The 26,242-nt window shown below is 37.9% G+C and overlaps 1 protein-coding gene across 25 annotated transcripts in view; it reads left to right on the top strand.

Annotated features, from left to right (window-relative positions):
* The window catches only part of RAPGEF2 (Rap guanine nucleotide exchange factor 2), a 244,836-nt gene extending 232,115 nt beyond the window's left edge, over positions 1-12,721 (top strand). For 10 of the 25 annotated variants that reach the window (XM_070608669.1, XM_070608617.1, XM_070608642.1 and 7 more), the window contains 7 exons: positions 1,004-1,210; positions 4,216-4,368; positions 5,163-5,285; positions 6,471-6,696; positions 7,266-7,825; positions 9,647-9,952; positions 10,683-12,721. In XM_070608669.1, the coding sequence (XP_070464770.1) occupies positions 1,004-1,210; positions 4,216-4,368; positions 5,163-5,285; positions 6,471-6,696; positions 7,266-7,825; positions 9,647-9,952; positions 10,683-10,708 (1,601 nt within the window). In that variant the 3' untranslated portion in view covers positions 10,709-12,721. The remainder of the gene's footprint in view (positions 1-1,003; positions 1,211-4,215; positions 4,369-5,162; positions 5,286-6,470; positions 6,697-7,265; positions 7,826-9,646; positions 9,953-10,682) is intronic. The other 15 variants (XM_070608689.1, XM_070608664.1, XM_070608657.1 and 12 more) reach the window with 2 other exon arrangements.
* The last annotated feature ends 13,521 nt before the right edge of the window (positions 12,722-26,242 follow it).

Here is a 26,242-nt window from a genome sequence, read left to right as displayed (position 1 = left end):
CAGCCTAATGTGTAGCTTCCCAGCCTTTAAAAATCTGGCTAGGCTAGAAATGGGGTGTGTGTTGGGGGAGGAGCAGTTTTCTCTTTATTTGCATCTGTATTTGTAATACAGAGGCATTTTCCACTTAGGACACATTTAGGTCTTTTATGGGTTGGTTTGAAGATATCTACTATAGAATTTAAATGTAGATAGATGATTTGAGAAGATTCAAGTTATTAGATTTACCCAGGATACCATAAAAGCACAGCATTTCTTGTCCTCTGAAGTCAGATTGGTCTGCGTTCAAATCCTGTTTGTTCCTCATGCTAGGAATGTCACCTTAGGCAAGTTACTTGAGTTCCCTAATCTTTAGCTTCTATAAATTATGTGTAAGGTGGAAGAAGTGTACATGTGTCATTGAGTTGTTTTCAATATTAATATACTATACATACAGCATTCAGTTGCCCTATAAAATTAGTTTGCATTCTGTCTGCCATGGAATTATATACTCAGTATAATATTCAAGCAGTATTGGCTGCTATTAGCTAACATAGATAATTCTACCCCACTGGAGAGAGAATTTGATAGTAAAAAGAATTTGTTAATACCATTTATTAAATAAAAATAAGCTCATATACATCAAGGAATTTTGGACACTATTTTAGAAAAGTAATTCCTAATAATTTTTCTGTTGAAGCTTTTACCATATATTTCTGTTTTATATATATATACACATAACATCCTGAAATATCCACATTATTCATAATGTATTTAATAATGTAATCATCTTTTGTGATAACTAGTTTCATAAAGTAAATATCTTGGTCCTGTCATATTTTAATATTTTCTGTACCTCGAGTTCTCCCCCAACCTCATTTCTGTCCTTTTTCTAGGCAACAGGAAAAAAGATACACATTTTAGTATTCTAACTGCAGAAAATGCTCATGCAGTTCTAAAATTATCTTGTATGTAGCTACTAACATCTTTAATTTCTTGTTCTATTTTCAAACCAAACAATTATCAGTGCCTAAGAACCCTGGTGACAAAAAGCCTGTCAAGTCCGAGACCTCCCCAGTGGCTCCAAGGGCAGGGTCGCAACAGAAAGCACAGCCGCAGCCGCAGCCCCAGCAGCCGCAGCCAGCACATAAACTCAACCAAGGACTGCAGGTTCCTGCTGTGTCCCTTTATCCCTCACGGAAGAAAGTACCAGTAAAGGATCTCCCACCTTTTGGTAGGTGACTAAATTCATATCCTCTTTTGGTGCCTTTGACTGCCATGTTTTTCAGATTAAGAAAAAATGTTTATCTTGGATATAACATCATCTAATATACTTGAGTCTCCTCCTGATTGCCACCTCTGAGTAAAATATTAATGTTTAGTAAGTTAGACAGTGGAAAGGACTGTTTTTATAGAGCATCTCATTTAATCATGCTCATTTGTCATGGTGTAAGGGGAATGTGTGAAATGGAGGCATAAGGCTTTTTCTACTTTAATTTTTAATGAGTACAGAACTTGCTTTGTCCATATACATTATTTAAACTAGTTTTGCCTTATGATCAATGAATTGCTGGAATTTAGGCAGAATATTAAGTCAAATGATTTGTCTGGAGGTGAATTATTTGTTGAATCACTGATTCTGTAACTTGCAGGGGAAAATATAATTAATTCTTAAATGTTAAGGAGCCAAATCATGCTTCATCTTTCATATTAAAAATAACATATCTGGGGGCTGGCCCCATGGCCGAGTGGTTAAGTTCGCGCGCTCCGCTGCAGGCGGCCCAGTGTTTCGTTAGTTCGAATCCTGGGCGCGGACATGGCACTGCTCATCAGACCACGCTGAGGCAGCGTCCCACATGCCACAACTAGAAGAACCCACAACGAAGAATACACAACTAGGTACCGGGGGGCTTTGGGGAGAAAAAGGAAAAAATAAAATCTTTAAAAAAAAAAAAAAAAAAGTAACATATCTGGGGCTGGCCTAGTGGTGCCGCGGTTGTATGTGCACATTCTGCTTCTCGGCAGCCTGGGGTTCGCCAGTTCAGATCCCGGGTGCCGACTTGGCACCACTTGGCAAAAGCCATGCTGTGGTAGCAACCCACGTATAAAGTAGAGGAAGATGGGCATGGATGTTAGCTCAGGGCCAGTCTTCCTCAGCAAAAAGAGGAGGATTGGCAGTAGTTAGCTCAGGGCTAATCTTCCTCAAAAAAAAAAAAAAGTAACATATCTACTAGTGTAGTCCCTTTATGTAAATGTTACAACAAAATTATTGTTCATAAAATGTACTGGTTATTTTTTCTAAGTACTGTGAAAGGAAACAATGCTAATAAAAAGAACAAAATTTAAAAAAATAAACTGATAGCAAAGAGTTTACTTAGATAAAATAGGATATGGGTAACTAAGCTAGTTATAAGAACAACCTGTCCTTATGAGTTAGGTAAGAGTCTTATGGTGGATCCTTCATTTACTCTGTCTTTGCCTCATTCCTCCTGGTCAATAAATGTCCCATTTGTTGAGTTTGGGGAATAGTGAGAAAAGAATACCTTTACTTCTCATTTCCCTTTCAGATATTTGTATTGCCCCCCCATCACACACAAACGGAATTACATGTCTCTACGTCAACTATCTTCTTAATATTCAAATATTCCTAAATGCCCTGCAATCTGACTTCTATTTCCTCTTTTACACTGAACTTGTTATATGGAAGATTATCAGTCTTCCCTTTAGCTAAATATAGCCTATTAGCCCAAATGTAGGTGTGTCTGACTAAAGCTATCCCCCGCTTTCCCAGAGAGGATCTCTCTCAGAATGTGTTTAGGCCTATCTGAATTTATGAACTTTAGCAATATGGATGCACTAGTTGTATGTCTTCTTAGGATAATTATTTAGTTTAACATAAATATTTAAAGTCATATAACATAAACTATTAATTTAGAGATGCTGAGTCCCCCTACTCTAATTCATGAAATAATTTTCTCCTAAACACTTTCTGCATTTTTTATATCACTGTCTTTTTCATCACTAGAACTACTTTTGAAGAACACAGTTTTCTAAGGCTTAGGATCTTCACACACATCTGCATTGTTGACAGCATTGAAAGACAGCACTTTTTGAATCTGTGTATGATGCTGGCCTTGAAAATTTTTTCCAAATCAATCAAAACTATACCTTCATAAAGCTTTAATGTAACTCGTATTCTCATGCATCGTGTGTATATTAGTATCTATAGATGTAATTAAAGTAGTACTTTAAAAATGATTTTTAGAAAATTATATTAAAACAACATCAAACACATGAGGTGAAGTGAAGGATTAGATCTTTGTGAAATTTCATTGCTCCTTTTTAATGGATTCTGTTAAGTCTAAGAATATTAAAACTAGCATCGATGGAGGTAGTTTTAGGCTATAATGCCTTCCCAAATATCTCTCTTTGTAGTTCAAAATAATGTAATTGAGAGTGCCTTATAATAATACTAGAGGATTTATAAGATATTTTAATGGGACTCCTTCATTTCTGAAAAATAATTTTTTGGGGAAAAAAAATCACCTTATATTGGCATATATAATCCTTTTTCTTCTACTCTCATCCTCCTTGATCTTACACCTTGCACTGGATTGCTCCCTTCTTCTGAAAACCTTCTGTGGTTTCTTGGGTCTTTCATGAGTCACAGCACTTTCATGGGTCTCCTCCTGACTTCTCTTTCATTTATTTATTTGATCAAATATTAACTGCATGGAATTCCTTAGAGCTCCTTATTCACTTTTCTTGTTACTTCCTTTTAGCTCTTGGCTCTACTTTTCTCCCATCATTCCCACTTCCCCTGAGCTAACATATCCAACCACACCAAACTACCTGTTTCCAACTCAAACCCAAGTTCTAATAATAAATATTCTTAGCTGCGTCACTTTCATCCTAAATTCAAACATTCCCGAATTCTTTATTTTTTCTTCATTGTTGTCAAAGATATTGCTGAATAAAAGTGGTGGTTAAGATTCAGAATCTAAAGTAAAATATCAGAAGCAGTCTATTTCTAGTATTCTGGCAGATATGTCAGAAACCAAACTACAGGTACCTTGTGCCTTCTATAAGCTTACTGTTTACACCGTGAAGAGTACCAAGACCATTAAGATTGTAAGTAGGTTGAAAACTAAATGTATTATTAAGTCTTAACACAAGAAGGTTTTTTACTCATTAATATTATTTTCCATCTTAAGAATACATATTTTCTTTCTCTTATAGGCATAAACTCTCCACAAGCTTTAAAGAAAATTCTTTCTTTATCTGAAGAAGGAAGTTTGGAGCGTCACAAGAAACAAGCAGAAGATACGATATCAAATGCGTCTTCACAGCTTTCTTCTCCTCCCACTTCTCCACAAAGTTCTCCAAGGAAAGGTAGAACTGAATTACTAAATTACTCATTGTTTCCCTTTATAGAAATCTGTATGTTTCAGCTATACAAAATTCCAGAGTTATATATTACATCATTTTTTATATTATAGAGTCATTTAAAATGATCTAATATATAATGCCCAATGGATTTTTTCTCCCTAAGTTTATAAATTTGGAAGGATTTTGGTATTTTTTAATATTATACTTATAGTAAATAGTGTTAAATTTATAACTATATAAGGCCTTTTAGAAAATACATTGAAGTTTTTTATTGATTCTAAGTGTGGAAATAATTCTTTTTATACTAAAGTTGGTCTAACTAAATATGATTATATAACATTAATTACAGAGTTGAGGGCTTTAAAAACATAAGAAAAACTATCTTCCTGATTTATTTTTCATTGTATTAACATGGGTCTTGATTACCTTTTTTGTTGCTGTCTTGTTTTATTTTTAAAGAGATTAAATTTTAGACAATCAAACTCTCTTCCTTATGTTGATGCCTTCTTTTATTAAAATAATAGATAATTTTCTGCTGCATAACCCTCCAGGTTACTTTCTCCTCCTACCCTTTAATTGAATGGGTGTGTGTGAGCCAGTATTAAATGGCTAAGACAGTTTTCCCTAAAGGAAAGCCAAAAGGATTAATAAATTGTTAGATTTCACTGGCACAACAACTACTTTTTCTGCTTTACTTTTTAGATATTTCAAAGAATCTGTGCATTTTATGTGGGTATCAGTCTCTACTGACCTTGTTAAATGGATATATCTGAATTCTTTTCTCATCCTGTTGTTAGGTGGCAGTGGCAATCAGCTGAGATCTTTTGGCTCCGGGCAGTTGGACTTAACCAGTTCCTCCTCTTCTCTTGGAAGTGAGAACAGTAACAAGAATAACAATGCACCACGGACCTATGGGATAGGTGGGGTTATAGAACCAAAAACGGGGTGGGAAAGCGAGGAATCATCTCATTAGTTAAGGAAAATGGGAGAATTCCTCCAAATATCAAGTGCTCCATCTGAGTAATTATTTTTATAGAGATTTTTTTTGAGCAGACTCTTCATGAAAGGCTTTAAATCTTATCTGTTAGAACTTGCAGTATGGTTTATAAAAAGCCATTTCATAGACGAACACATTAAATCTTATCAAGACCTGTGCAACCTTTAAAAAATAAATCAGGAATTAACAATTTACTGAAAGGATGGGGAAGTACTATTTAGAGAGTAAATTAGCAACATTTAGGTGCTCTAGATTTAATTTTTTATTAGGTAAGTGGCATTGAAAAATCTGCATTGCATACATATAATATAAAATTAGTATTTTAAGTAACATGAGATCCTTAGTAATGTAAAAAAATGAGTAGAGAGAAAGAAGATTCAGATGTTTTCATTAAAAATATCAAGACAAGCCTCTCTCTCTTTGTGACTTTCAACATTATTTGTAGCAACAAAGAAGAATTAAGGGTCCTTCAGGTCAAAAAACAGACATCTGTTTAGACACAGTGATGATCCAGGGAGAAAATGGAGATTTTGCACTTATGTCCTTGAAAACAATTGGCTTTGATGTGATTTACCCAATATATTATTAATATTGAAAAATGGCAAAAATCTGAAGATCTTATATCTTATTCTTATATATCCACTTACTGTTATAATATTTCCAGTTGAATTATTCTATGCCATGTTTTAAAAACTGAAAACTCTGTTGAAAACAAGATTACTGACTTTGCAGTTTGGAAAAAACTCATGCTTTTAAATCTGATCAGAGTTATTCTTAACAGTTTCTTTTATATAAACTAATAGTTGTGTGATTTATATTTAAGGGAGCTAAGACTAGTCGAGTAATGCCATGATACTGCATCACTTCCTGGCTCATATAACAATGTTTTCCTTTTTCCTCTCTAAACTTTCATTAAGCAAATTAAGCTTCATTTGAGTAAAAATTCACCTTATCTCAGTTTTCTGGTCTCCACAAGTAAAACGTTTTTTTCCCCACTCCAGTGGTGATCTCTTTGGCCTCCATTTTGTTTTTGCTTCTATTTGGTAGACTTTGGTTTTATGTTATAAACCTACAGTGTCTAATTAATATGCTTGTATTTCCCATGCAGGCTATACTTTGGCTCCCAGTGGTACTGTGGATAATTTTTCAGATTCTGGTCACAGTGAAATTTCTTCACGATCTAGTATTGTCAGCAATTCTTCCTTTGACTCAGTGCCAGTCTCACTGCATGATGAGAGACGCCAGAGGCATTCTGTCAGCATTGTGGAAACAAACCTAGGCGTGGGCAGGATGGAAAGGCGGACCATGATTGAACCCGATCAGTACAGCTTAGGGTAGGCGGCTTTTCTGTAGTGTTCTTTTACATTCCTTCTTCCATCTTTTAAAAATGAGTCCTTTCTTTTAGATGTATATTTCTATTTATTTTACATAATGCCTAAGAAATTTTCTCCCATCTCGGGTCTAATTTTCACAATTTCTAGATTATTAAGTACCATGCTGTTTTTGTTGTGCAGACAGCTTTTCAAGTTGGGTTTATTCTTTATTAAATCACAGTTCTGTGTTGATGGCAGAGGGTGACTTGAGGATATATCCCAGTTCTTTTATATGAGCTGTCTTCCTGAAATAATCAGATTATATTGAGCCTTGTAAGGAAAATTTTCCTTTATTATAAGCAAGTAATTGTTCTTTTCCCTCTATATTTATTTTATGGTAATGACAAGGTGAGAAAACTGGACATGTTAGAACTGGCTGCTACAGTGTAATTCAGTGATCCTTTCATCCTCTTCGTGGGATGAAGGAAAGCCACCTTTAAGGAAAAAGTACTTTGGCTTTATCATAGGTTTATTAGTTAACAATGTTCCTTTTTCTTTTTTCAATTTTTAAATTTCTTTTGACCACGTAGGTCCTATGCACCAATGTCTGAGAGTCGGGGCTTATATGCTACAGCTACGGTAATTTCTTCTCCAAGCACAGAAGAACTTTCCCAAGACCAGGGGGATCGCGCTTCACTTGATGCTGCCGACAGTGGCCGTGGGAGCTGGACATCTTGCTCAAGTGGTTCCCATGACAATATACAGACCATCCAGCACCAGAGAAGCTGGGAAACACTTCCATTCGGGCACACTCACTTTGATTATTCAGGGGATCCTGCAGGTTTATGGGCCTCAAGTGGCCATATGGACCAAATTATGTTTTCTGATCATAGCACAAAGTATAACAGGCAAAATCAAAGTAGAGAGAGTCTTGAACAAGCCCAATCCCGGGCAAGCTGGGCATCTTCCACAGGATACTGGGGAGAAGACTCAGAAGGCGACACCGGCACAATAAAGCGAAGGGGTGGGAAAGATGTTTCCATTGAGGCCGAAAGCAGCAGCATAACATCTGTGACCACAGAGGAAACCAAACCTGTTCCCATGCCTGCCCACATAGCTGTGACGTCAAGTACTGCAAAGGGACTTATTGGTAAGCTTATTGGAGAGCTTTGTCATGTCTGGATCATGGCTCTAATCTAACTTATTTCAAAAGTAAAGTGATGTGTTTGTAGGTCTTTGTCTCCTTTTGTCCCAGCCATTGCTGTGTAGTTAGCAGTGTGTTCAGGAGTTTGAAATGAAGAGTGGTTGAGAGCCCAGGTTCTGTGGTCAGGTGCATATTGCTATCTCCCAACACAGTAAGCATTCAGCACGTCTTAGCTATCAGGATCAGTAGGTTGCCATTATGGATATTATGTGGTCTAACATTGCTCTTTTCAGATGAAAATTAGCAGGAAGGATGGCCATTCTCTAGAGGGAGAATTTTTGTTTAATTGGAACGGTTTTAAATGTTTTATTCTGTTTTGTTTCCTTGAAGTGTATTTAGAACTGTGTACTTGGCATATTTAAAAATCTTCTATTGATTTTTGTTATACAGACAAATTGCTTCTGTGCTAAACACATCCTCTCTGCACATGACAGATAGAACGAGGGAGAGGCGCTCAGAGATGATGTGATGAGGCAGAGCTTAGGAGTCAGGCAGACTGGAGCTTGAATCTCTGTTTTGCCACTTGCCTAGCTTTGTGACATCGGGCAACATGCTAAACTGTCTGTTTCCTCGTCTGTAAAATGAGCTGGTAATTTCTACTAATGTAGTTGGTGTGAGGATTAAAGGAAACCTCTGCAAAGCACTTAGAACAGTGCCTAAATAGTAATTCCTAAGTACTCGAAAGATGCTGTTGCTTTGCTGCTGCTGTTTCTGTTGTGAAATCTCTCGTGTTCCCTCAGTCCCGTCAGGTTTTATTTTCTATGGCATATTCAACATCTGTGTAATTGAAGTGTAGGAATACGTTATAGGACATAAGAGTCAGAAATTCCGGAATATAAGCATTACAAACATCACTTTTATTAGTAGGGAAATTGTAGTTATTTTACGATGTACATAGCCATGGGTAGATGTCAAATTTCATATCCTTTCAAGATGAATAAGGAGATAACAGTTAATACCTATTCTTAGGCTGCAATTTTTAAAGCACTTTCTTTTAACTAGTACTCAGAATTTTTATTGTAAATGAAAGAAAAATGATTTTTAGCTCCTAACAGATGAGTCTAGAAAGTTCAAGAAAATAAAACTTTGATTTTACTTGCCTTTACAGATTTCGTGTTCTAGGTCATGGACATTAATAAAAGAATTGTAAGAAAAATACATACCTTACATATAGTTAGAATTTTTCAATTTGCATCACTTTTTGTACTATTTTTCCAAATTTATTTGAATTCACTATTTTCCAAAGTGAGGCTCAAGACCTGAAAGTAATGTGGAATTAATTCTCTGCCTGATAAGGGTAAATGCCCGGCAAGGATGGAATAGCCAACCTTGCCCCTGGGGCCGGGAGGGAGGAAGGAACTTGTACCGGGCACCACTAACATGTTCCAGGCATCGTACTGGGGACCTTTTACATTCTCTCTTTGCTTAATCTTTCAATAAACCCAAAGGTTAAGTGTTAACCTTATTACTAGTTTATAGCTAAAGACAAGTTTTGAAGTAGTCCATTTAAGGTTAAAGGTACTTAGATTGCTTAGTAGCTTCTCTCACCAATTATTTCGCCACACAGAGATAGCCATTGTGAATATTTGGTTTAGTTAACATCCATTCACCCACCTACCATATCCCCCACCTCTATCCCATACCACACAAAATCATGTTTGCTATTACACTATGTATGCTCTTTTAATAATTATTTTTATAAACATTTATGGCATGAAATATTCTTCCACAAAATTTTTAATGGCTGGTACACTTTCTTTATTGTAGCACGAAAGGAAGGCAGGTATCGAGAGCCCCCGCCCACCCCTCCAGGCTACATTGGAATCCCCATCACTGACTTTCCAGAAGGACATTCCCATCCAGCCAGGAAACCTCCAGACTACAACGTGGCGCTTCAGAGATCTCGGATGATCCCCCGACCCACCGACACAGCTGGGCCTTCACCGCCACAGCAGCCACATGGGCATCCAGCGAGCGGCAGGCCAGTGAACAAACCACAGTGGCATAAACCTAACGAGTGTGACCCGCGCCTCGCCCCCTATCAGCCTCAAGGGTTTTCCACTGAGGAGGATGGTATATATGCATTCTTAAAACCATAAAGTTAGATGTGCTCACTCATGCTATCTGTAAGCTTTCCAAGGCATTTGTGTTTTCTTAACATTGATCAGCTTTATCTTTAGCCATATATTACACAAAGAACATTTTATAGGTAAAGTTGCAAACTGAGGGTTAAGAAATGCCAAAGATTGCAGAGGGGGTCACTTGTAATAAAGTGTGTACATGGCTGGATTTCTTTCCTAATTCTCAAAGTTTTCTGTGGAAATATCATATTTGGACTTCTTTTTTTTAAGTTTTGAGTTTAACATGTTTTATTACACAGATAATGATTATAGAAAAAAGCAAAACACAATAATTGAAAGTTACTTATAATCCTGCCACTTGCAGATTACCACTATTAACATTTTGTTATATATTCTTCTAGACTTTTTTATGTGTGTGAGTATAGATTATAAAAAAGTCACGTGCTCTTTTATAACTATTTTCGATGTATTTATTATCTTTTCAATCAATAAATATACAATGTATATATTTTTATATTGTGTATATATTTAAAGATATGCATCATATATAAACTTTTTCATCAATCATTAATTAGAAAAAAGACAAGGATTTTAAGTGAACTAATACTAAAAGATAGCTATGGTATTTTTATTGAGCACATCAGTGAATGTATTCTCTCTAAGCACAAGAAACTACTTGCTTGCTCATTAAATTTTTTTTTCTTTCCTGGTTGTGTTTTCAGAAGATGAACAAGTGTCTGCTGTTTGAGGCACAGGTGTTTCTGGATCCAGAGTTAGCCACCTAAAAGGAGAGCACAAGAAGACGTCCCTAGCATTGGAGCCTTGGAACTCACATTCTGAGGATGGTGGACCAGTTTGCCTCCTTCCCTGCCTTAAAAGCAGCATGGGGCTTCTTCTCCCCTTCTTCCTGTCCCCTTTGCATGTGAAATACTGTGAAGAAATTGCCCTGGCACTTTTCAGACTTTGTTGCTTGAAATGCACAGTGCAGCAATCTTCAAGCTCCCACTGTTGCTGCCTGCCACATCACACAGTATCATTCCAAATTCCAAGATCATCACAACAAGATGATTCACTCTGGCTGCACTTCTCAATGCCTGGAAGGATTTTTTAAAATCTTCCTTTTAGATTTCAATCCAGTCCTAGCACTTGGTCTCATTGGGATAATGAGAAAAGCTAGCCATTGAACTACTTGGGGCCTTTAACCCACCAAGAAAGACAAAGAAAAACAATGAAATCCTTTGAGTACAGTGCTTGTCCACTTGTTTACAATGTCCTCCTTTTTTTTTTTTTTAATGAGTTTAAAGATTATGTTCAGAGAGTAAATGTTATATCCATTTAATGATTACAGTATTATTTTGAACCTTTAACTAGGGTTGCCAGCCTGGGATTCTAAAAAACCAAATATGCCGGACAGGGTGTGGCCACACCAAGAAGAGGGGAAGACCTGGCTTGCGACCCTGTCTTTCCATGTCCTTCTGGCCTCACCCGTGAAGTGCCCTAACCTGGAAGTATAAAATGTTAGCCAATTAGTTAGATACCAAGACACCTTATCCACTCCTTCCCCAGTGGGTGGGGTTCTTCTGTAAAACTGTTTGCACATGGCCAGGGGAGGGAAATAGGACTCTTGTGTCCTGTGTCTGAGCCTTATGGAGTGCAGGACAGTGTCATTTGAGGGCGTGTTCTGCTCCATTAAGATGGATGGCAAACCCCATTTTTAAGTTATGTTTCTTTGATTTTTGTTAATTTAGTTTTAGGGATTTTTGTTTGTTTTTAAAGAGAAACATTTATAACTGGATAGCATTGCAGTGAAAGCAGCTTGGGATGTTGGAGCTAATGCCAGCTGTTAATACTGCTCTTTCAAGACAGCCTCCCTTTATTGAATTGGCATTAGGGAATAAACAAGCCGTTAACGTGATAAAAGATCAAAAACCTAGTTAAATATGCCAGCCTTTGCAAGGAGGGTTAGTCACCAAAGACTAACCTGTAGGTGGCTTTATGGACGCTATGGATAGAGAAGGCCTAAGTGTAGCAACCACCTGCTCACAGCTGCTATTAACCCTATAATGACTGAAATGACCCCTCCACTCTATTTTTGTGTTGTTTTTGCACAGACTCCGGAAAAGTGAAGGCTGCCAATCCGAGTAGTACTCAAATGTGAGGAACTGCTGGTCTTGGATTTTTTTTCCATTAAATTCAGCTGATCATATTGATCAGTAGATAAACGTAAATAGCTTCAAATTTTAAAAGTCAGATTGCAGTGTTTTTTCACTGTATCAAACAATGTCAGTGCTTTATTTAATAATTCTCCTCTGTATCATGGCATTTGTCTACTTGCTTATATATTACATTGTCAATTATGCATTTGTAATTTTACATGTAATATGCATTATTTGCCAGTTTTATTATATAGGCTATGGACCTCATGTGCATATAGAAAGACAGAAATCTAGCTCTACCACAAGTTGCACAAATGTTATCTAAGCATTAAGTAATTGTAGAACATAGGACTGCTAATCTCAGTTCGCTCTGTGATGTCAAGTGCAGAATGTACAATTAACTGGTGATTTCCTCATACTTTTGATACTACTTGTACCTGTATGTCTTTTAGAAAGACATTGGTGGAGTCTGTATCCCTTTTGTATTTTTAATACAATAATTGTACATATTGGTTATATTTTTGTTGAAAATGGTAGAAATGTACTATGTTTATGCTTCTACATCCAGTTTGTACAAGCTGGAAAATAAATAAATATAACATAAAGCCTTGTCTATATTCTTAATGAATCGTGCATGCTTTTTATTACTGAAGTGTAACAGAGCCCTTTGGTCTCACTGCAGGAGCAAGTCCTCAGGAGGCTGAGGAGATTTAGCTTATTCAGCCTAAAAACTGCCAATAGCCTATTCTTTTAGGTAGCTTTCTGTTGATTCAGAGAAAAGAAATTAATATTAATAATGTTAACACCAACCAAACCATGTTCAGAAGTCAGTGTTTCTTGAGATTCAGTGAAAAATGAAGATGATATCACTGTATATTACACAGTATTTGTAACCCTTTTCCAATAAAAATCTCTGTGGGACATAATATTTTGATTCCCAATATACATACTGACAAACAGGATCTCAGAGAACTTAACCTGACATTCAAGATCATGACTGCTAAGTTGAGTACAATTTAGCTAATGATTCGAGACTTTTAATGAGCATATAAAATATCATTGTTATGTCTGTGAGTTCTAATGTGCGGGAAATCTGAATAATATTGTCAGAAGGGCACTTATATTTAAAAAGGTAAAAATCAGTTAAGCAGCAACCTATTTAAGCACCATTTGAAATCAAGGATTCATTTCCTATCCTCAGGCAGGCATAAATAAAAGTACTATCCATCACTCACTGGGAGGCCTCAGCAGTTGGAGTGGAAGTATATGGAAGCACATATACAAAAAATGAGAAAATGTGAGGAAGTCTAAAAGAAGTCAGGAGTTTAGTCCTGATACTAAAGGGAAACTGGCCACTGGCCAAACTTAAAAATCTTTCTGAGGCATTTGTTCTAGCTATCTTGGTGAGTAAATTTTGAAAGTGTGGCCAACAAAACAATTTGGAGAATTAAAATCATTCCAGTAGCTTCAACTGTACCATTTTAAAAATGACGGTTCTGTGTGTATATGTGTTGTTATGTGTTCTGCTCTATCATCTGTTCATTATAAAACCCATTACTCAGGGACACTGCTATCAAAACGACAACCTGTGCTCTATTTAATGCAATGCTCTGTTTAAGTTTCTGGCCTTCAAAAAGCTTACTTTTCTCAAATGTGTTTTAAAAAATGTTAAGGAGCTGATGTTTTGAATAATAACCTCTTCATCATCACTTTTTGTATTCTGCTAAAAACAGGAAAATGATCCATCAGCCATGATGGCTACCATTACCCTTTTATGTTTAGGTTACCTTTAAGTAGCGAAAGACTTGTCTCAGCTTCAGGGTTTTCAGAAATATGTATTCATCAAATGTAATCAATAGCAGTGACAGAGTTAAAACTGTCGTGGTAAGAATAGAATTTTGCCAAGTATTAGGAATGTTGTAGAAAGTGCTGGTGAACATCTGATGCTCTCCTCCCTAGTCACAAAGGCCAGACAGACCTAGTCCATTTTCATACATACAGGTGAAAGCCCTCCCAATATTTTCCTCAGCTTCAATCCATTTTCTTACTATTGGGAGGTAGAGTTTATGCTCATCTATGCTTTAATGTATTTTATCTCCAGTCCACTGATAATATCTTTCAAAATGTTCTTGAGTGATGCAAGCTGCTAGAATGTGTGTATCAACACACTTGTTAGGACTGTGTATTAATGTATTTCTCAATGCATTATCACACTGATATTCGTGCCAAAGAAAAATAGGAAGCTCTCTTAGTCCTTGATTCCATGATACTGTTCCCCTTTAAAAATAGCTTACTCGGGGGCTGGCCCGGTGGCGCAGCGGTTAAGTTCACATGTTCTGCTTCTCGGCGGCCCAGGGTTCGCCGGTTCGGATCCCGGTTGTGCACATGGCACCACTTGGCACACCATGCTGTGGTAGGCGTCCCACGTATAAAGTAGAGGAAGATGGGCATGATGTTAGCTCAGGGCCAGGCTTCCTCAGCAAAAAAGAGGATGACTGGCGGTAGTTAGCTCAGGGCTAATCTTCCTCAAAAAAAAAGAAAAAAACTTTAAATAAATAAAAATAGCTTACTCAAAGAATAACGGAAGTGCGGCAACTGAGGAGTCAAGTTCTTGATTGGAGAGGCAAATGATTTTGTGAATATTCACATTCTTAATGAAAGGAGCACTCATGTAATGGAAATGAGTAGGGCAGACTGCTGCCCGGACTGCCATGACCATGACACCTTTAGAAAGACTGTAAGGTGACTGAGAATTTACCCACTTAGGAGCGAGACAAAAACATTGATTGGAACTGAAAAATGATGTGTGAATGACACTTCTTTCAACATTCACGTTTTAGGCTAGCACAATAAAATTCCTGCCTGTGTTTGAAATTATACTTTTTGCCCATTAGTTTTTACAATGCTATGGCTATATAACAGGAAAATTTACAGACGTGATCAAAACATTGCAAGCAAGGATAAAGAACCTTAGAAAAGGCTTTATTTCATGGGCACTCAATAAGATCATAACAATTTTCATTATGGGAAAAATTGTCTAAGCCTAGAATAAAATATCTGAAGTAAATTTAGAATCAAATGACCAATTTTAAAGAGGAGAGAAAATAATGAATAGATTCAGTCCAGGTTATTCAACACCTCAAAAATAAAAGCTAGTTCCATTTTTCTGTGTAAATAGTTTAATATAGTTTAAGGAACTTTTAGTATTAACTATTTGACCTAACACTGAGTAGTTGACATGCAGTGTGGTCTGATGGGAACCAATGAAGTAACAGTATATTGGAATATTTAAGGTTTTCCTTAATTTATATAGACTGGAACTTTTTCAAATAAGACTATAAAATTGATTTAGGATCAAGTCAGTGTCACATGTTGGATTAAGATGAAAATATGTACAGTGCTTCCAGATGTAGTTTAATGAGCTAATTTCATTCATATCGTGCACTTACTATATAGTCTAGGCACTTTTCTATATGCTGGATATTTCCAGATTTTACTAAAGGGAACTGAAGTGCCTTCACATTGCACTGTCTTTTGGCAGTGTCTCCCATTTCTCAGGCCTTAGTAGAATGAGCACTGTGACTAGTAGGAAAAGTAATAACCAACTTGAATTCAACACATTCTCCTTGGGGAATTTCCGTGCAAAGGCAAGAAAAAGCAAAAGTTGTACTCAGAGAAATCAGTATGCAGAAGCCAAGAGACAGGTAATGAGTACGCAGAAATCATGAATAAGGAGGGGTCTATGAGGTCAAAAAAGTGATTAATCAAGGGCAGTAGTGCTAAAAGCTTAGCACAACAGACACCTGTTTTTTAGGGAGCAACCAAATGGTATGTTGTCATTGTACGTGAATAAATTTCTAGTCTCAGAACAACTCCCGGCAACTTGGCTCTGTGAACTGTTCTTCCTGAAACCAGGAAGGAGAGACATTCCTGGTCTTTGTGTATCCTCTCTTGATAACCACTCTGTTCCCAGAACCTAGAACAATGCCTAGGATATTGTAAAGGTTTTTAATAAATGAATATCTTATTTGCAAATCATTTATCTGACAAGGGGTTGATCTCCAAAACATACAAAGAACTCATACAACTGAATAAAAAAAAAAAATCTGATCAAAAAATGGGCAGAGGATATGAACAGACATTTTTCCAAAGAAGATAAACAGATGGCTAACAGACACATGAAATGATCTTCAACATCACTAATCATCATGAAAATGCAAATCAAAACTACAATGAGATGTCACCTTATACCAGTCAGAATGGCTATAATTACCAAGACAAAAAACAACAAATGTTGGAGAGGATGTGGAGAAAAGGGAACACTCATACACTGCTGGTGGGAATGCAAACTGGCACAGCCACTATGGAAAACAGTAGAGATTTCTCAAAAAATTAAAAATAGAAATACCATACAATTCAACTATCCCACTACTGGCTATTTATCCAAAGAACTTGAAATCAATGATCCAAAGAGATTTATGCACTCCTATGTTCACTGCAGCATTAGTCACAATAGCCAAGATGTGGAAACAACCCAAATGTCCTTCCACAGATGAATGGATAAAGAAGATGTGGTATGTATATACAATGGAATACTACTCAGATATTTAAAAAAAAGACAAAATTGTCCCATTTGCAACAAGATGGATGGACCTTGAGGGTATGATGTTAAGCGAAATAAGCCAGACAGAGAAAGACAAGTCGTCCGTGATTTCGCTCATATGTGCAAGATAAACAAACACATGGATAAAGAGAACAGATTAGTGGTTACCATACGGGAAGGGGGTTGAGGGGTGGTGAAAAGGATAAAGGAGCACATATGTATGGTGATGAATAAAAATCAGACTACTGGGGGTGAGCACAATGTAGCATATTCAGAAATTGATAAATAATAACGTACACCTGAAATTACACAATGTTATAAACCATTACCTCAATAAAATTACTTGAAAAAAAATGAATATCTTATCAAGCACCCTAAAGGGCCCAAATTACACAGATAAATTGGACACTCATTCAGCCAACATGCATTTATTGAGGGGCCATGTGTAACTTTGTGCCCAGTACTGGTGAATATTCAGAAGTGAAATAAATCACTTTTTAAAATTAATTCATTTATTCTTTTTTCCTTTTTCTCCCCAAAGCCCCCCAGTACATAGTTGTATATTTCTAGTTGTGGGTCCTTCCAGTTGTGGCACATGGGACATCGCCCCAGTGTGGCCCGATGAGCAGTGCCATGTCCACGCCCAGGACTCGAACATGCGAAACCCTGGGCCACTAAAGCAGAGGGCGTGAACTCAACCGCTTGGCCATGGGCCAGCCCCTAATTTATTCTTCATTGAGGTATGATTGACAAATAAATGACTCTTAACAAGGCTAGCAAGGATTTAAGATTAACCAAAAGAGCAAAGAATAAAATACTTTGAGTTAAATTTTGTGTGGCTACAGAAGTTCAGATGGGGGAAAGATCAATAAAGACTGAAGTATCCTTAAGAAGAATCTTCAGCTGTGCCTTGAAGTATCACAGGAAGACATGACGAATGAAGGCAACACCCGTGGAACAAGGAGGAGACACGCTTAATCGCATGGGACATGAGGATTAGGAGATACTGAAGAATTAGTTGGAATCAGTAGGAAAATGTGAGACTACAGGGGACAAAATTTTTTGCAGAAGTTGTATTCATTTTAGGGAAGCAATAAATGCTTATAAAAAGAAAAAAGGAAGGAAGAGAAAGAGCAGAAGAAAGAATCTTTGATGAGATAATGGTGTGAAAGGAGGGTTTGGTTTGGCAGTCTATGCAGGATGGAAGGGGAAGCAAGGGGAAGGTAGTTAGCTAGGAAACTGATGCCATAATCTAGGCCTGGACTGGTAAAGTCCTGGAAAGAGCGGTGTCAGGAGAGTAGAGAAGCACAAAGGCAGTTCAAAGGAAAAAAAGAAAAATCAATACAGTTTTGTGTCCCACAGGATATGAGAACTTAAAGAAACAATTAAGCCTCTACCCTAAAAAAGACTTAAAAGTCCTAGTCTGAAGGCTTAAGAAAAAGGAAGTAACAGTGACAAAAACAGAGAATTGCAGAAAATGATATTGATATTTAAAAATCAAGTCAAAAAAGATTCTTGTCGATGGGACTCAAAGTTCCACATCATCCCCATTACACCTACTGCACCCACAAGGAGAGGCTCTGGACGTGGTGGAGAACAGGGGCATTCTATCCTATTTAGGTACAATTACTGGTGGCTTATTGGTTGCACTTTTCACATGTCTTATTCACTGCATTTTCCAGAACATGCTTAATTCATTCTTTTACATCATTGCTTAGGTTTCAAATCATTGAGCAGAGGCACTATATCTAACCAAGCTATTTCTAGCACAGTGTTCTCTACGCTTACTCTTAAATGATAGAATTTGTGTGATCTTGGGTCAGCTGGTTAGTTTTTTTCTAGCTCTTCAAAAGACCAAAAGTGTAGAAGAAATGAAATAGTCAAACAGAACGTGAATCAACACAAGGGAAAGAGCCAAATGGGGAATGTGAGTGGGGAAGGGGTTAGGCCACAGCCTTGCAAAATTATATTATTTTCTCACATGCAAAACTAGGCCCAGGGAAGGACATTTACAATATGGAATTTCAAAGATTCACCTCCGAAAGGCAGTCCCCAGAGGACCAATAAAATGAAAACTTCTCAGCCTGCTATGGGAGAATCCTGACTCTCGTGTTTCTTCTCCCATGGACCTTCCTGACAAGGGAAGAGATTGGTGACTTGACATTCCACTGTACACAGTATCAAGCGCTCACTACCCATGAGAGGGGAGAAAAAGTCCTTTGCTAAGATTCTCACTTTATCAAGAGACCTGGAACATGACTAAGTCTGTAGGCTGCAGGTTTCTGAAAAAGTAGCTTCAAAATGAATAGATGCCAAGGTTTCTCTCACAATCCTCCTAACAATCTTCTTTGGTCTAAACATTTGAAACCTGGAATTGAATTGCCTGGTTTTGATTTCTTACCTGTGAGTCTCTGGGAAAGAACCTGAATTTCTATATCTCAGTTTCCCATGTGTAAAATGGACAAAATGATAATATCTGTCTCAAGGGTAACAGCAAAGAAAAAGTAAGATATCACATATTAAACATTTTACACAGTGTGTGACACATGGTAGGTAATCAAAAAACGTTCGGTTAGATTTTCTAAACTATAAAATATTTTCCCAAATAGTATGTACGTATTAACAACCTAAATATTTACTTGTAATTAAAGTATGTTGTTAAGCAAGCAACAATGCAATTAAGCAAAATGTTTATCATTTTAAAGGAATGCCAATCAAAACCACAATGAGATACCACTTCACGCTCATTAGCATCGCTACTATCAAAAGAACAGGAAATAACAAGCATTGGTGAGAGTGTGGAGAAATTGGAACGCTTGTGCACTGTTGATGGGAATGTCAAATGGTGCAGCCACTGTGGAAAGTAATATAGTAGTTCCTCGGAGAATTAGAAATAGAATTACCATATGATCCACAATTTCACTTCTGGGTATATACCCAAAAGAATTGAAAACAGGAACCCAAAGAGACATTTGTTCTCCCATGTTCACAGCCACATTATTCACAATAACCAAAAGATGGAAGCAACCTTAGTGTCTACTGACAGATGAATGGATAAACAAAATATGGTATATACATACAATGGAATATTACTCAGCCTTAAAAAGGACGGAAATTCTGACATATGCTACAAAAAGGATGAACATTGAGGACATTATGCTAAGTTAAATAAACCAGTCACAAAAGGACATATTCCATATGAGTCCACTTATACGAGGTACATAGGGTAGTCAGACTCACAGAGACAGAAAGTGGAATGGTGGGTGCCAGGAGCTGGGGGAAGGGGGAGTTGTTGTTTAATAGGTACAGAGTTCTAGTTTTGCAAGATGAGAAGCCTTCTGCGGATGGATGGCGACGGCGGTAGCACAGCAAAGTGAATGTACTTAATATCACTGAACAGCACACTGAAAAATGGCTAAGATGGTAAATTTTGTTACGTGTAGTTTATCACCATACATTTTTTAAGCTTATCATTATCCCACAGTAGTTTGAAACACATGTGCTTCTACACTGCTTGTTGCTCGTATCCATCTCTCAGAGGTAGAAACAAAATTGTACAAGATCTCTCTGAGAATGAAAATATGAAATCAGGAATAAGTTTCCCTCTAAAAGGCAAATCAGTTTTAATTAATTTACACTGTGAATCAAAACATTTGAACCTAAACTAACCTTGCTTGTTTACATCTTGTGTCCAGTACATTATATTGATGTTTTAAGAAAACAGAATGATATACATGTTTATGACGCAGGAAATTAAGCAGAAAATCTATTTGCTAACTAATCAGGTTGGAGGCACAGCATCAAGTAGGATTAAATTCCACTTCTGCTCTGTTCTTTAACATTAGAAGTAGGGGTTCCAATTCTGGTAACGGAAGAATAGCTTGTATTGGACTAACCCTCTGCTGATAATCATAAATGCTGGAAAAAATATAAAAAACAAACAACAGTTTGAATGCACTGGAGAGCAACTAAAAGCAGAATTGGTAGGGACACAATCCTTGAAGGAAGGGAAGCAAACTAGGTGAGCTCTACACTGAACAGACTTCCCTTGAGGCATCTCCCAGTCACTGTGGCCCATGGGGGATAGAGCTCAGGCACAAAGGCGGTCATACTGGATAGAGGAAGATCAGAGTTCTGTCCTGAGAGGTTGAGAGGAGAGAGTCACAGAGGAGAGAGTGCCAAATCTGCACAACAATTCCCTTCAAGTCACTGGCTGACTCCAGAACTGTGCATGTGCGAAGTGATAGTCCAAAGAACCCAGCAGAAAGCAGCTGCTGGAGCCTAAAGGGCTGAGCAGAGATTTCAGCTGCTGTCTGGTTCTGGAGAGATGGAGATTGGACTTAGAATTCTGCCAAGTTAGAAGAGCTTGATAAACACCTTGGGCTTTCTGATGAAAGTCCAAAAGGACCATTACTAGAGCAAAGATCATGCTCCCAAACTGAGGGCTATGTCCTCTGACTAAGGCAAAACTGAAGGAGAGTCAACCTAACAAAGCCTACAGCTGAGTCCCACAGGACCAAGGTAATCTGTTTGTAATTTAACTGTATGCAGAACGAAATTCCATACTCTTCAGAGGAAGGTAACATGATCCAGATTCGCTACAATGTTATCATCGATTATATGATGTCAAGAATATAAGCAAATTTTACTAGGTATGGAAAGAAGCAGGAAAATAATCAACAGTGGTGAAGGAGGTGGGAGAGTGAAAAGGAAGAACAATCATATGGTAGAAATAAGTTAATAACATTTTCAAAAGAGAAAAAACACCACAATGGTTCATATTCATTCAGTTAATTCAATATATATTCATATGTTAACCATAATATATGAAAAATATCACCACTTTATTGATAATGTGATAAGTATCACCATAATAAAAAGAAAAAAATTAATAAAACAGACAGGGTTTTCTTTGGTTGTATTTCCTGGCCTCCAACAGAAAGAATGACAAGGACTCCATTATATTCAGTTTTATTTCATGAAAGGATAACTATGGTTATTCAGACGTGGGTATATCACAAACATTTTCCTTTTTTGTTCAAAATTAAAATGCTGACATATATGGCGCAGAGCAGAGCCCTTGTGAAAGAGGAAAGCCTCACTCCTTTGAAACTGTAGTAATAGCATTGAGATTTTCCCATTAATAACGTGGCTCATATATTGGATACTTCTGATAACAGCAAAAGATTGTCTTTTTCCATTCTCAGATTTTGATAGTTACCAGATACGCTTATTTAATTAGATGAAGATTAAAGTACATAATTTTGCACATGATAGCTGAACCCAGAGTTTACTTGGTTTGAGCGTAGAGTGGTTTACTTCTTTGATTTCAAGTGTCTTCTAAGGTCAGTCAAGTATGACTGCACCAAAGAAGTTGAAATAGTCGTGTTCCCATTTACTCCCACAGAGTACGTGATCCTCACGGCTCCCCAAAACGAGAAAATCTTTACTGGGAGTGTATAGGAGGCTACACATGCTCACTGTATTTGAGATTTCATTTGACCTGGTCAGCTCAGGAAGGGAGCAAATTATCTGTATTTATATAAATATCGTTAAGAGAAAAAAATATTTATAAATGCTTTAAATTCTTTTCTCCTTCTCCAGATCCAGAAAGGAATCCAGAATTTATCAGCTTTTACACACTACAAGCCTTGAACTGAGTTAATTTTTGACCAGTGACTAGAAGTGAGACTCTTCTTCCTTCCTGCAGCTCTCCCAGAAGCTGCCCCTTTGCACGCTTTTCGTCAGTCAAGGAATTCCCACAGGAGGTCACGTTAGGGCAGCAGATTTTTTGAGGAACTAATTCTCATGACTGTGGAACGCCTCCGCCGTCCTGCATCCAAATGCTGGGGAGCCTTCGCTGTGTCTTGAAATGGAGCTTTGTCCACCACACAGGAAGTCTCCGCCCTGTGGTGACAGCCACATTGAGGGATTTGTGCTTTAGTGAGCTTTAAGTGATTTTCAAACCAGCACCTTAAATGTGTGTTTGGAACCAAGTGGGATAGAAAGCACTGTGGTGCTTTTTTTCTCCTTTGAATATTTTATTAATTTATTTCTACCATAAAATAGTTCCTTCTTCTCAGCCTCCCCCTTCGCTCGTTCTTTCCACGTCCTTCACCACCACCGCCCACCCTACCCTAGCAAAATAGTTTCATTTTTTTAGTGTTCTTTTATTATGACCCACACCTTCTTGAAGAGTGGTTCTCATAAGAGAAATTTTAAAATACATTAATTCCCATCCTCAGACTCATTATGAATCCTCTATCGCCAAAGCTTGAGGCTCTTTTAAACCAACCCTTACAACTGATGTCAAGTGCATGGGTATAGCCTCTTGCCCAAGTCCTCCTCTCATCCTCTGCGCAAAAGCCTGGAGAAGGTTCATTTCTACCCCAATAACAAAATAAGCTTGTCCCTTTCCCTTAAAAAAATTACTCAAAGGTAATAAGCATCACCATTTACTAAATTAAGTGATTAATTTTTTACATGAAACATCTTTTGAGAAGCTCTCAGCAGTGCAAAAAGAGCAGTAAATTTGTTTGCTGTGACATAAAAATCGTGACGGGAGATGAAGTTATGTTTCTGCGTGTGAGCACATGCAAGGAAATATGTGTGTAAATACAGCAGGGAGGGAATAAGAAGACAGATTAGAGGAAAAAAGGAAACAGTAAATACACAGTGAGTACAGTTTATAGCTTAAAATTTTTTTTTTTAATGTAGCCTAGCTATTTAAGCTGAGATGTCAAGAAACCAAAAGGCACTTGGAAAACATTCTGTCTGGAAAATATGTCTCTTTAAGACATTGCAAACCACTTTTCCTGGCTTATTTCTACATGACAACAAACCTTTATCTTTGAAAATTAAATAAACTGTCTGTAGGCATCCTGAAAAGAGATTATTTCTCTTCTGAGAACTCGTTTGGATATAAGAATGTGAATGATTCAGATTTTTCAGTTGTGCTTACTTTTCCTGTGATGTGTGTCTGTGTGTGTGTATATAAAGCTGTATATGAATGCCTTCCAGAAGCTCTCCTCCAAGAGGGTAGATTGACTTTTATGCTATATATATTTTTAACGTGACAAGAAGTCTGCGTATGTCTTGGGTTTTTTCCCCTGGTGAAGACAAAGCTTGTTCTCAGCTGCCAGAATAGCGCTCTGAGCCAAGTTCCCTTCCACCCGAGCGTGGCCCCTGGCATCCCCTGCTGTGGTCCACGGACCCGATCAATTCCCCTAGATGTTCAATTAGCGCACCCTGGTCCTGGTCAGGCTGGCATGGTCAGAAGATCTTCCTTCGATCACTGAAGCAAGGTTTCCAAATCAGCTCTTTGGAATGTGTGAGCCCTAGGGGAAGGATCCAAATACAAATGTGGTTGCAAAATCCCGTTCCTTGTTTTATTCTTAAAAAGCATTATTGATTATGACAAACCAAAGCATCACCAGGAATACAGAGCACACACTGCACGCTTATCTGCCACAAGGAGATATCTGTGTCCATCGACCAGGGAGCTCTGTGAAGGAACAGGGTGTCATGTGGACAGGGAGTCCAGCAGGTACCCGAAGGAGACATGGGACCATGTTTACTAGTGTGCATGCCGAACCTCTGGTGCCTTGGGGGCTGGCATGGGGCAGAAGACAGGCAGTGTTTGGGATTAGAAAGCAAAGGCCCCATGAGTTTATCCTGGATTGCTCTCTTTCCTTTATGCTCCCGGAATTAGTCTGCTAGGGCTGTCATAACAAAATACCACAGACTGGGGGGCTTAAACAACAGAAAGGTATTTTTTTATCGTTCTGGAGGCTGGAAGTCCAAGATCAAGGAGCTGGCAGGTGTGGTTTCTCCCGAGGCCTCTCTCCTTGGCTTGTAGAGGCTGCCTTCTCTCCAGGGCCTTTTCACTGTGAGTGTACGTCCTTGGTGTCTCTTTGCTCGTTATAAGGACACCAGTCCTACTGCTTTAGGGCCCCACTCTCATGACCTCATGTAACCTTAATTACTCCTTTAAAGGCCCTGTCTCCAAATATAATCACATTGGGTGCTAGGGCTTCAATATATGAATTTGGCGGAAAACAACTCAATCTATACCAGGTGGTCACTGAGCCACCAGGTAGCTAAGAGCAAGATCTCAAGTTCTTGAAAGCCACAGCCCCCAAGCAGCTCAAAGGGACACACATGAGAAACTTCACTGATGCCAATCTCCCAGGTGCTGTTTCCTTATGCATATGATGGGTAAGATCATTTAAAGCTGACTTGTGGTCCTGTAGCTCTCTCATAATGAGCCTCAGTACTTGTTTCTTCCCAGGAAACACTCTGCCGAGTCCCAGGTCTCAAAACCAATCAGCCTTGTAGTTGGTTTTTAGTATTGGGCAACTTTTCCTAAGAAGCAAACATTTTGTGTATTTTTCTGAGGAATTTTTTCTAAAAGGTGGAGGGAGGCATACATGTGCACACATTGTTACAAGGTAAATCTGAAAGTGATAGCTAAGTAGGAAGCATTATAATCCTCAGGCAGTAGATTGACTCATGGCTCAAAACCAGAGGCATAGTGGCCATGTTGTTCGAGCCATGATGGAAACACACAGCCTTTCCTATAGGAAATGGTGACAATGCAGGGTAGACCCCTTGTGGAGGTCCGCTGTGGACTAGAAAAGTGGCTGCTTCGGCCAGTTCCCTGACCCTTGGACTGGACATGTGGTGAACTGGCATGGTCTGCCTGGCACCTGCATGGGATGTGGCCGGAGTGTTATCACGGCAGGGTGTGGGGGTGTAGCCTAGGCCAACGGCTCAGGCATCAGGATTAAAGAAAATCTCTCAGAAGGCCTCAAAAAGTCAAGTGAAAGTTTTTAAATATCAGAGTCCAATGATTGTAACAATTTAAAAGCAGTTGTTCCCAAGACACTTTTAAGAAGGCCTGCGTGGTCCAAACTTCCATAAATTTCATGATTATGAAAATAGTAATACTAACAGATCATTTGCTTTTTTTCTCTGTGTTGGCATTTGCACTCATGGTACAAAAGCAATGGTGGATACACTGCTGGTACCTTAACATGAATGGAAGCAGGGGCACCAAACTAAACTAGTCGTCGTCGTGTTTTTCACCATCATGTACTTGCAGTAAAACAAACAAACAAAAACGCACCAATCCTTGAGGAGGTAGTAAAACTTTTTAAATTTCATTAACTCTTGTCCCTTGAGTACTTGTCTTTTTAATATTCTTGATGAGGAAATGAAAATATAAATAAAGCACTTCTGCTGTTACCAAAGTACGATGATTGTCCCAAGAAAAAGCACTTTTTTGTTTGTATGTTAATCATACTTCGATAAAGTGGTTTCAGGAAAAAGAAAATGCACTTTTTTGATTGTTTGAGTGCAAACTTAACTAGCTGCTTTTTTCAGGGAACATCGGGAACATCATTTTTTCTAGAAGAGTGACTACGGTTACTCAGATTTGGATATTTGGTGTTATGAATGTTGTGTCTCCCCAAAATTCATATGTTGAAACCCAACTCCACTATGTGATAGTATTAGGAAGTGG

Source organism: Equus przewalskii, chromosome 2 (genome assembly GCF_037783145.1).
Source record: "Equus przewalskii isolate Varuska chromosome 2, EquPr2, whole genome shotgun sequence".
NCBI classification, from domain to species: Eukaryota; Metazoa; Chordata; class Mammalia; order Perissodactyla; family Equidae; genus Equus; species Equus przewalskii.
The sequence above is the reverse complement of the archived record's forward strand: the minus strand, read 5'-3'. Positions and strand labels throughout refer to the sequence as shown.